The 12660-nt window shown below is 42.1% G+C and overlaps 1 protein-coding gene across 8 annotated transcripts in view; it reads left to right on the top strand.

The window, feature by feature from the left end:
* MAP4K4 (mitogen-activated protein kinase kinase kinase kinase 4) overlaps positions 1-12660 on the top strand; it is a 245918-nt gene that overhangs the window by 99231 nt on the left and 134027 nt on the right. For all 8 annotated transcript variants that reach the window (XM_037898037.2, XM_037898030.2, XM_037898046.2 and 5 more), the window contains one exon: positions 7310-7366. In XM_037898037.2, coding sequence (XP_037753965.1) covers positions 7310-7366 — 57 coding nt within the window. The remainder of the gene's footprint in view (positions 1-7309; positions 7367-12660) is intronic.

Genomic DNA, 12660 nt, shown 5'->3' with positions numbered 1-12660 from the left:
GCAAATACTGACCAGCAACCACACACCACACAACAGAACCACTAACCGAGGAACCTATCCTTGCAACAAAGCCTCTTGCCAACTGTGTCCACATATCTATTCAGGGGACACCACCATAGGGCCTAATCACATCAGCCACACTATCAGAGGCTCGTTCACCTGCACATCTACCAATGTGATATATGCCATCATGTACCAGCAATGCCCCTTTGCCATGTACATTGGTCAAACAGGACAGTCTCTACGTAGAAGAATAAATGGACACAAATCAGACGTCAAGAATTATAACATTCAAAAACCAGTCGGAGAACAGTTCAGTCTCTTTGGTCACTTGATTACAGACCTAAAAGTTGCAATTCTTCAACAAAAAAACTTCAGAACCAGACTCCAATGAGAGACTGCTGAATTGGAATTAATTTGCAAACTGGATACAATTAACTTAGGCTTGACTAGAGACTGGGAGTGGATGGGTCATTACACAAAGTAAACTATTTCCCCATGTTTATCCCCCCCCCCCCCCCCCCCCCCCCCGTTCCTCAGATGTTCTTGTCAACTGCTGGAAATGGCCCACTTTGATTATCACTGCAAAAGGTCTCTCCCCCCCCCCCCACCCCCCCCCCCCCACCCCCCCGCTGGTAATAGCTCACCGTATCTGATCACTCTCCTTACAGTTTGTATGGTAACACCCATTGTTTCATGTTCTCTGTGTATATAAATCTCCCCACTGTATTTTCCACTGAATGCATCCGATGAAGTGAGCTGTAGCTCACGAAAGCTTATGCTCAAATAAATTGGTTAGTCTCTAAGGTGCCACAAGTCCTCCTTTTCTTTTTGCGAATACAGACTAACAGGGCTGCTACTCTGAAACCTTTTTTTCTTGTTTCTCTGCTTAATTGCATTATTTGTACAGATCTGAAGTAATTTGTTAGGCCTTAGTACTAGCATTGGTTGTTTACTAATTTTTGAGAACTTTCATGCTCATTTAATCTGTAAAATGGGGATAATACTTATCTGCATAGCTGGTGTTAGGAGGGCTAATTAGTTCCTCTGTAAAGTACTGTACAAATCCTTAGCAGTAATACTGTTTTAACTAGAAATGCAACTTGTTGTTCTTACTTATGACTGTTTCATTTTTTCCACAGATGAGGTTTATTTAATTTTTTCCTAAACTCTCTCTCTCTCTCCCCTTGCCAGTTACTTTTACTTTGACCTGCCCTTGGCTTTGCTTTTGGTTTTTTGCATGGGCAGATTCCATGTTTCTGTGAGAAGCGGCTCCTTGTAGGTCTTTGTGTGTTCAGTGAGTAAGGTTTAAGATACTCAGCATGAGGTTGGCTACCTGAGAGCTGCTATCTGTGACAGAGGAGTTGTATTGGAAGCACAAATTGGAATAATACAGTAGCATTGCCTGAAGGCGTCAACCATTAGAATACTGTAGAGTGATACTCTAGTATTGCAGCACTGCATATTGCCCAAGGCTGTTAGGACTCTGTATATCAGAATCCACTAAATGAGAAACATAATGGAAAAACTGATTAGCACAAGGGCACTACTTTAGGGAAGCAATCCAGTAAAATGAGACCACAATGTTCACTTTATAATGTGTTTAGATAGTGTCTATTGCTTATGCATATCTTGTAGCAGTTAAACGTTGAACTATCGGTACATTTTCGGTTAAATCTCTCTCTTCCTCACCCTATAGTTATCTCCACAATGGAAGATAGGTTAGGTTTTCTCAGAAGCTAATGGCACCTGGTGCACAAGATAATCCAGCCCTGTGAGTTATGAGCAGTGCGGGCTGCCTTCCACCTGTAATTAGTAGCATCACCTCATATTGCGTGTTCTTGCCACTTGGCTGGGGAGCAGAATTCCAGGAACAGTCTCCCTGAAGGCACAGCAATATGTTGGGTAATGAATGCAGCTTACTTGATGTACATATACTGGGTAACTTGGCTGTGTGTGGTGAGAGGGGAGAAGGAGATGCAGTGTACATGTTTTGCCTGACTTGAAGATTTTAGGTAGGGCTGGAATTTATAGCATTATGCATATCTTGGCAACTTATTAAGGACTGCATATTTGATTTTTTTTCTCAAGTATGTATGTCTTAACATCACAGAGATGAGAAATAAACTGCAGACTGCTTTGATGCTCTGTTGGGAACATGCTTAGGCATCATGTGATCCAGTTAATGTTGTATGCTTCACTTTCCGTGAAGCATATGTGATCAGAACACAATTTTTTATCCTGGATCTTGATATGTATATGAACTTTCTGACCACAACATGAGAAGAAAAATACAGCTAGATTAAGACTTGGGGTGAGTAGGTGAAACTCTATTGACCTGCTCATCCTAGCTCTGCATTAGGCCCTGAATGGATGATTTAAAAATAAAACCGTGGAGTAGTCGTCTTTAAAAAAAGAAACGCTTGAATTCCTTTTTGGGGAGGAGAAACAAATGCTTTAAAATAAATAAGTGAAAGCAAGAAGACAGAAGTAGGTGCTTCAGAAACAGCAATCAGTAAGGTGCATGGAAGTGGGAGAGTTCAATCGGTGAACTAAATTGACTGAAATTGTGTGTAGGACTTTATCATTAAGGTCCACCCACAGTAAACCTACAGCTGTGATTTTGTAATCTCTTGGAGTCTCTGTTAGCTTAACTGCTTATAGTTATTATTGTTAAATATATGTCCCTACACCTGAGTTTCTGCCATCTTGACCCCATATTTTGTGTTCATGCCGAGTTCTTGGCTTTAATGTTTTATTTCTGGGTAATTATCCCATATGTGTTGGTGTCTATGGAAATTTTTAAGGAGTCTCTCCCCTTTCCACCTAAGAGAGGCAGTAGTAGTTACAGTATTGCGAGTGTTTGCAGTCTCAGAGAGTTATTCAGGTACCTAGACAATAGTAGTGATCCTTTTTACTCCTGAGGACATTTTGCACCAAAAAATTAAAAATTCTGTACACAGTATTGCAGAATTTTAAAAGTTTTATTTGTCAATAAATAAATGCAGGGGCTCCATCATGGCATTGGGGAGCAGAGGCCACTGGCTGTATGAAGATGGGAGATCACCCTGCAGCCTCTCCAACCCCGGGTCATGGACTCAGTGGTGAGGCTGCACCCGACCCTGACACAGCACAAGGCCTGGGCCTGCCCCAGAAACACCTTAGGGCCCTGCCCCTCGGTGCCAGGCGCACCAGGTGTGGGGCCGGCAGGCTCAACCAGGCAGGATCCAAATATGGAGGGGCTTAGTGTGGGAGGGATCCAGGTGTGGGGTGGGAGGATTCTCTGTGGAACATTCTGGGTGCAGGCAGCTCAGTGGGGGGTCTGGAGGGGATCTGGATGCACAGAGGCTTGTTTGGGGGGTGTGTGTGCAGGGGCCATGGGATTCTGTAGGAGCTTCCAGGTGAAAGTGGTTGGGAATCGGCAGAGGGTTCTGAGTGTGGGGGTCTCAGCAGGGGGGGTCTGGGTGCTGGGGGAGTGGGGCTTGGTGGGGTGGGGGTCGGTGCAGCTAGTTGGGGGTCAATGGGGTGGGGGCTCAGGTTCATCAGGGTGGGAGTGCAGGGAGCTCTGGGGGGTGGACTGGGTGCAGGAGTGGGGGTTCGGAGGCAGGGTGCCTCCAGATGCAGGGGTTGAGGTTCAGTGGGGGAAGGCTAGGGGGGTTCTGGTTGAGGCTTGGCAGGGGTGTCTGGGCATGGGAGGTCCAGATGCACGGTGGTTGGGTGGATGGAGGAGGAGCTCCCTGTACAGTGACCCCTCTCCCTGCAGCTGAGGAGTAATGGGGGCAGGAAGCAGGGGAGGATGCTGAGCTTCCTGCAGCTGGGGGAGGTTTCTGGGGGTGGGTAGGCTGGTCGTCGTCCCCCCACCCCCCATACCACACAACAGGAAGAGGATGTTGGTTACAGTGGCAGTCGTTAAGGGGTTCTTTGGTGCACAGCAAAATAGCCATGTGTCTAACAGGAACCAAACTATGCGTCATTGGGCTGCTTGCAGGGATGGTGCCACGGTGATTTGCTGTGTGCAGTGTGGAAACAGTGGGTTTTGCCAGCTGTAAGTGTAACAGGTTACACGTGTGCTAAAGAGCTGCTGTGTGGATGAAGCCTTAATCCCAAGTCTTTAAGTGTCTTTGGAACTGGGTACTATCCTGCTCATCTGGATTTCTTCCATCTTCACATCTATAATTCTTTGATATTAAGTAATTTTATAAAAGAACGTCTTCTGTGAGCCTTCCCAAAACCAAACCTGGCAATGGTAATCTGACGAGCACTTTCCAAAACAGAAGTACCTAGAAACTTCCTGATGTAGCAGGTAATGTTACGCTAGCAGTCTACAGTCTACGTTCTGGAAGGGAGCACTTGAGAAGGCAAAGAGGTGAACAACAAAAGCCATGCCGATGCCTATATTTTGATTTAGCGCTTGCTTTTTCCTTTGAACGTATATTGTAAAGGAAAAGAAATGCTTCAAAATGTTGCTGTGGTTTTGATGCATAAATCTGTTTGTCATACAGAGAAATCCCATGGTGTACTTTAAATACAGAGCATCTGAAGTATTCCATACATTATGAAGAAGGTATCTGGAATGATTAACAATATTGTGAATATGACTGGGGCTTAAATTTGGCCTGGGATGCTGGGAATCCTGCATTTCCCACAGTCTGCAATTCCCCTGCTTTACAGTCCCTTAGGAGGTTTATGGCAAAGCAGTTTCCATCCCTTCCCTAGGATCAGGAGAGTGAAGTTAGTTGTAGCTACACTTCGCTGCAGCTGCTGTGGCCTCAAGATGACAAGGAGCAACAGAGGGACCAGCAGGATCTTTTGAAGCTGTTGGGGAAGGACAGCTTTTCCAAGAGGAAATGAGCATGATATGTGCTAGTCATCCAAAGTGGGCTAACCTCTCTGAGCGGAATGTCTCCTCTTCTTGGCAAAGGCTGGGAATAATTTCAGATCTCTTTCTGGAAATGGCCAGGCCATCAGTAGCTCATGGATTTAAAGCAGCAAATAAAAAAAACTTTACGTGAAAATAAATGGCATCCTGTCTATCGTTTGTTATTTTCTTTATTCTTTTCCTTTCTAACCACGCAACTTTTGTCTACCATGTGTCTTGGTATATTGTTCCTTCACTTTTCCAGAGTTTGTTTTTTCCTGCAGAGTTAATATTAACTTCTAATTTATTTAAAAAAAATATTTTCTCCCTTTTCTCTGACTCAGTTTCCTTTTCAGATCTGGCTTCTGTCCCCTCTGTTTTTAGCTTTAGTGTCTTTTCTCTCTGTACCCACCATTTCATATTTCCATTCCCCCACACCTTCCTGGACTCTTGGTGCTTCAACTCCATCCACAGTGAAGAAGAGGGAGAGTCTGAGATGGGAAGCACTGTTTATCTGGGTCTATTGCAACATTTCTTCCTTCCCCGCAGCAGGTTAAGGGAGGCAGCTGTGTTGGTGAGCCTTAGGGACCAGGCCAGTGGCTCTTGTCATGAGATAGGATGTTTAGGCCCCTCTTGGGCTTACTGAAAGGGTTTGTCAAAGTTAGGTCAAGGTTGGCTAACCTAACATGTAGTAGCCAGCCCTAACTTGACTTTAACCTCTCCTTCCTAGGCCAGCTGAAAGGATGCCATGGGACACAGAAACCCACAGGCATTGTAATGTGGCTATTGACTCCCTACAGCACACGTATGTGCCTGTACTTCCGTGCATCCAGATGCTCTACTTTTGTTCTCATACCCAAACCAGTTCAGTGAAAAAGCGATTGTATTACTAATTTAAGGTGAAAAAAATATTAAAAGAAATGGATGCAGCAAAGGAGCTGCTTGGAACAGACAGTAGCATAAGCACAGTAACTTATTTAAAGAAAGGGGTTGGAATGGTCATTTGGAGAGGAGTGGGTCCGCTCTTCGAAGTTCTAAATGAAAATGGAGACAGAAAATCTTCCTATTACTAGAACTGTTTGTTTATGGCACCAACAACATATTAGGCGCTCTACTGATAGGTAACATCTCTTAGGTGTACATGGCTCAAAAGTGGCTAGTGGTTTGGGGGTGCTTCAACTTTGGGGTACCAAGCTAGGGATGGTTACCAGGTCCGTATTTTCAGAAAGTCACTGAGAAAATAAGGCCTCATTCAGGTGTGTCAAAATTAGTCAAACAAAGCTACTGGTTACTTTTGAAAGTCTTGGCCATGGTTCCTCTCCTGAAAAGTTTACAGATTATGGAGAGGGAATGGTTCTAACAAGAGGCAGTGTGACTGGTCAGTGTAGTCTAGCATGGGAGACTGATGACCTCTGTGATTTGTGTTTTTAACTGTATTTATCTGGAGGGGAATGGGGGTAAGAAGAAAGTCTGAGGTTGGACAAATTACTTGACTTCGTTGGCTGGTTCAGAGAAATGTATGTTAAGGTGGACTTGAGGGAAGCGAAAACAGATTGGGTTGTGAGGCTGGAGTTCTAGGCATAGGGGTCTACATGGAAGAAGTGGAGAATTTTGGAGGGTGCGGGGGAGGGGCGTGTTATACCCTGGGATGACTAAAGCACATTAGCTACTGCAGTGTAAAAACATAGGCACATCAGGGTTACTGCCAGGAAAACAAGGAGAGGTCAACCCCATGCAAAGGTATAGTGCTGACCTCGCTGGACTACCTTGTGGAAAACACTGCAGGAGCCTCTCTCCACTAAAGATTTTACAGTGAGATAATTGTGTGGTTTTTTTTTTCCCCCCTGTAAACTCTTCCCCCCGAAACCACCCCTTTTTAAAACAGTGAAGATAAGCTCTAAGAAAATGTCCTCTTTCAGTGGTGGTCTGACTTGCATGGTTTTACACAGTGTTTCTCAGAGTTCACAGCAAAATATAAATGCAGAATACTGAAGGAATCTCTGCCTTACCTAAGTGTGCTCCGAAGATACCTTTTTAGAATGCACAGTATCTGGAGTAGTTTGCCTTATAAACATGGCTACAATGTCAGTTGCCTCGCTATGGGAGATTGATGTAGATTGTGTGAATTATGCTAAAGAAAATGGAAAGGAATGGTAAATGCAAATGCATTGCTTTTGTGCTTAATTATAATTTGACAATCTTGCTAATTATCCTTTTAATGAGAAGTGATTTATCTCAATGGATTCTGTAAGTATTTTTAAATGAAACTCTTTTGGTTAGCTATCTAAAGTATTTATCTCCTGTCTTCAACATGAAATAATAGGAAAGATAATAGGCAAGCCGGGATGGGGAAAACCCACTGTCTGGAAATCTTGTCTTAATGGTACTGCTCTGTGTGTGTTTAAATGATTAAATGGAATGGCGGTGCTGACTCTTCTTTCTGTTTTTCAGGGTCGGCATGTCAAAACAGGTCAACTGGCAGCCATCAAAGTCATGGACGTTACTGAGGTGAGCAAAGAAAACATTCTTTCGTTTTTTAGAAATAGAAAAAAACTGAACAATAGGAGTTGGTAAGTGGTTTAACCTTTTTTTTTTTTAATGGCAGTTCTCAGGTGAGAGTGATCACTTTCTGTTTGCAGGAGCTGACCTGCCAGACAGTCTGCCCTTCTGTGGCTTTCTGTGTTCATGAGGGACATTTGCTTGAGTTGCTGCAGGTGGTCCCAAAGTATCTCGGAATCAGGAGCATCTCCTTTGCAGAAAGTTCTCAAAGAACGATGACGATACTGATTTTTAAATGTGACTTCAACCTTCTGCTTTTATAGAAGAAGGTTATTGGGGACACATGGGGCAGGAACTGGAGGATCATAGTTCCGCTAGTACTTTTGAATACACTTTATACCCTTTTTAGGCTGAAAAGGAAGTGGGTCCAATAAAGCTCCCAGTGGCCTGAAAGCAGAAACATCTGCTAGAATGATGAGCAGATTGCTGGCAGAATTCAGCTGTGTAAAGTAGTAGTTGTAACTGACTCAGGGGGATTCACTGTGGAGTTCAGATGGGAAAGAGGGGAAATTAACCCAGCCAAAAAAAATAAAAATGTGTCTATTTTTAAACCTGTACATATATAATAACTTTAGTTTACTCTGTTCAAAAGGAGATTAGTTTTAATTAAAATATTTAAAACAGATCAGAATAAAGAGGATTTTTTCTGTAGATTCCACTTGTGTTGTATTGAATTCTATATGCAGTTATCACATAGACTTCAGATTTAGAATTGGACAAAATCTTTGTATGTGTTTCAGTAGCATTATACTGGCTGAGCAGCCTCTGAAGAACCCATCATCAAACCAAGCATCCTATTGTTCTCAACCCCATTCATCTCCTATGGTTATTTTTTTAAAAAAATGCATCAAAGCTCATGGTGGGTTGTACTCAAAGCAGAGTCTTTAATCAGCAGAACGATTATGTTACAAGTAAATGTACACCTTAGACATATTAATTTGTTAAGAAGATTGCTACTCGTTTTATGTTTTGACATATGCATGCGTGCACACTCCCAACTGGACATGTTACCTTGGACACAGGATCCCAGGAGGGTGGATTAGAGCCTTATGGCTAAACCATTTAAAAAATGTATAAAGCAGCAGCCAGGGATATGTTAACTGATAGGACTTCAGTTATGTCTCTGGATCTCTGTGTGATTGTATCAGAGTGAGACTGCTGATCTTAAGTTAAGCTGTTATGTCTGCCAAGAGCTAGACATGCTTTCTTCATAAAACGGGCTAATAAAAATCAATTTTCAGCTGTAAGATTGTCCAAGGCTGCCTTTGTGAAGGGGCACGGTTGTATTCACTATAGTCAGCATGTAGGCAAAGCAGGGAATACTAGGGTGCGTTGACTTAGAGTGAGTGCTCTTTAATGGCAGATGATAGTATCAGTACAGCAAATACTCACAAATCAGGTTATTACAAAATTAAGGGTTCTTCCACAACCCGAATTCGATTATGCTACACATCCTAGATCTCTTTTTATGGCATGCATTAATAACTAGCAGTTTGGATCGAAAGGTTACATTAAACAAGGAAAACAGTAGAAAAAAATTAGTCATGTACATTGCGACTGAGTTAATGTTAGGGGGAGATGCCTTAGCTATAGAATTTTTTCTTCTTTTGAGTGCTTGATTTTGCAGCCTTAATACTGTAGAAACACTGTTTTCACTTAACAGCCCTAGACTGTTGGGGGTGTGGGGGAAGAAGGAAAGGAGGAGAAAATTTTGAGATACTAGCTTGTGGGAGCTTGCAAGTATCACAGGCTTCCCCAATAGACTTTGTAAGTTCTTTGTTCCAATGTAATAGGTTTGTGGAGGTTACAGAGACGCTGTACATTCTTCAGTGTTGGGCTAAGCATCTTCCATCACTTCTCTTTGCTCTGAAGACATTGGGTTTCTCATATTTAGAATCTCATCCTTCTTCCATAGCTGGACTTGTAAATTCCAGAGGTTGCTGGGTTAAAGAACTGTGGGTGCATATGTGCACATGGGATTTGAATGGAAGCTGTTTTACAAACTTAACTGCAGGGATTGGGATCAGTATGACTGCTGTACTACAGCTCTAGCAGTGTTAGTTTTGCTGGTAAAAGCGTTACTATTGAGCTTGTCGATCTGCTTCAAGACCAGAACTTTTTCAATCTGACTGGTGGCATGGATGGACATAAGTGATGATTTTGTCCATACTCTATAAAGAATAGGAGACCACACAAATTGCCTCCTTTTTAATCACCTTGCTCTAATTAATGCTTTGCTGAAGATTTAAGAAGGTAAAAATGTTCAAGATACCTGATAGCAACACATAGCCAAACTTCAACTTGTAAATAATAAAGGCCCAATCCTGCAAACATTCTCTGCTGCTGTGAGTTAATACCGTGTGGAGTTGCTAAGATGTGGGATTGGGCCATAAGGTTTTGACAAACCAATTGTCAGTAACTTTCAATTTAAAGTGAACGTAGCTTTTTGATCAGTGCAAAGAAATAGAGTCATATAATGCCCGCTAAAGTAAATGGAAATTGTGCAGCTCAAACCTTACACAGAGCTGTAAAAATGTTGTTCTTGGTTCAATGCTTATGTTGCTGTGCCTTGTTTAGATTTAATTTTGAAAAAGGAAAACATTGTGGGCTGAAAATCCCATGTCAGATTAGACGCTGAAATTTCTTTTTGAGACTAGTTAGTCATAGTATTGAAACATAAGCACTGTTTTATACAGAAATGCCTGGCTTTTAAAACAAACAAACAAAACTTGCAACTTATTTATTTTTTTTTAAATCAGGTTTATAGCTCACACTTTCACTTTATACTGTTGGAGCAGCAGTGGATATAGGATGAGAGAGCTCTTACTGGTGCATAGAACATTTCAATAGGAAATAAAAATACAAAACAAGCTTAAGCCGTGTTTATGAACTAAAAGATACTCTGCAGCTGGAGGGAATTAACTGCCCTAAAAGGTAAAGATGTATGAACTGTTAGCATATGCATATTTTAAAAATTATTTTCAGGACTGTATCATATTTTATCTATCTCTTGTGTATCGCAGGCTATGTGTATATGTGTGGGAAAATAACTTTTCAAAAAAAGTCCTCACAGTCAGTCTTTGATCATTCCATCGCAGATTCTATGTTCCTTACCGGACACATATTTTAGAAATGACTGTACTTGGACAGATGGTACCTCATGCTGGTCACCCCCCTAACTGCACTTACAGGCCCTGGCATCACATTGTCATGTGTTTTTGACCTGTAGGATATTACTGTAGTGTATTCATCTAGCGCATCAAATTAAGCATGACTGGTATTAATATCAAATATGATTTAACTATGATTAAAGTTTGATGGTCATTGTTTGATTTGAATCCACTCATTTTCATATAAAGCAAGAACCTTTTAAACTTAGCAAAATGTACCTTGCAAACCTGCTTGTATCTGAATTGTTTGTTAGTTGTATCTGTTGTATCCATTTTTGATAGCTGTTTAACTCTTTCAGGGACTTTCTGTATTGATCTCTCCAGGAATAAATCTTATTCTTGAGTAGGAGACACTTTCTTTTATGCTTCCTTTTATGGTTTTGAGTGAAACATACAATTACTGTACCAAATTACTTCTCCTGTGTCTGTCTGTCTGTCTGTCATATACCTGACATTGCTTCTCCTTCCCCTTGCCCCCCCCCCATTTTTGGGTCCCTGCTGGACTTGACTTGTGAAAGTTTTTCACATGCCTTTTTAACAGCAGCAACTCTGAGATCACATGTCCAGCGTTCCCTGACTTGTTACTGTATAGACTACACTGAACTCCTCACTTAAAGTCGTCCCAGTTAGCATTGTTTTGTTATTAGGTTGGCGATCTATTAGAGAACATACTAGTTTAAAGTCATGCAATGTTCCGTTATAAGATTGTTTGGTTTGCCCTGCTCCACCCGCCCAGCACTCCTGCTGGGGCACTCCTGCCCTGCTCTGCCTGCCCACATGGGGAGCAGGCAAGCCCCCGACCCCGCTCCCTGGCAGGAGCACTGGGCAGGCGGACTGGGAAGACCCCGCTCCCCGGCAGGAGCGCCGGGCGGATGGAGCGGGACAAGCCCTCACGCCCTGACCTAGGTATGCCCCTGCCTCAACCAAGCTTCACAATCATCATTGCTGAGTACGGTATTAATTTGTTTACAGTTATTTAAAACTTATATTGTATATGTATATTGTGTCTTTTGTCTGGTGAAAAAAATTTCCCTGGAACCTAACCCCCTCTCTTTACATAAATTCTTATGAACAAACTGGATTTGCTTAACATTGTTTCGCTTAAAGTAGCATTTTTCAGGAACATAACTACAACATTAAGCGAGGAGTTACTGTATAAAACTATGCAAGTAAATGACTGGATAAGATACCTTGCTGATTTGTAAAGGAAAAGTTGGATTATTTTTATTGCCCCTCTTTTTTTTCCCCTTCCCCATGTCCAACACAAAAATGTAAGCAGCCAATGGCAGAAACACTTGTCAAATCTCTTGCATTTAGATAGTGAAAATATAGAACTGGGTTAGGAGATCTAGGTTCTCTCACCAACTTTGCCACTGCCTTTGTGTACTACTGTAGACAAGCTGCTTATCCTCTTTTTGTGGTCTACACTACACAATTTAACAGTGACAGACTATAAAATCATAGGCCTCGAAGGGACCTTGAGAGGTCATCTAGTCCAGTCCCCTGCACTCATGGCAGGACTAAGTATTATCTAGACCATTCCTGACAGGTGTTTGTCTAATCTGCTCTTAAAAATCTCCAGTGATGGAGATTCCACAACCTCCCTAGACAATTTATTCCAGTGCTTAACCACCCTGACAGTTAGGAAGTTTTTCCTAATGTCCAATCTAAACCTCCCTTGCTGCAATTTAAGCCCATTGCTTCTTGTCCTATCCTCAGAGGTTAAGAATTCCCCCCCCATCCTCCTTGTAACAACCTTTTACATACTTGAAAACTGTTATCATGTTCCCCCTCAGTTTTCTTTTTTCCAGACTAAACAAACCCAGTTTTTTCAATCTTCCCTCATAGGTCATGTTTTCTAGGCCTTTAATAATTTTTGTTGCTCTTCTTTGGACTTTCTGCAATTTGTCCACATCCTTCCTGAAATGTGGCGCCCAGAACTGGACACAATACTCAAGTTGAGGCCTAATCAGAGCAGAGTAGAGCAGAAGAATTACTTCTGTGTTTGCTTACAACACTCCTGCTAATCCATCCCAGAATGATGTTCATGTTTTTTGCAACAGCGTTACATTG

Source organism: Chelonia mydas, chromosome 1, assembly GCF_015237465.2.
Source record: "Chelonia mydas isolate rCheMyd1 chromosome 1, rCheMyd1.pri.v2, whole genome shotgun sequence".
In the NCBI taxonomy this organism is placed as follows: domain Eukaryota; kingdom Metazoa; phylum Chordata; order Testudines; family Cheloniidae; genus Chelonia; species Chelonia mydas.
Note: the sequence above shows the minus strand (reverse complement) of the source record. Positions and strands in the feature narration are given on the sequence as shown.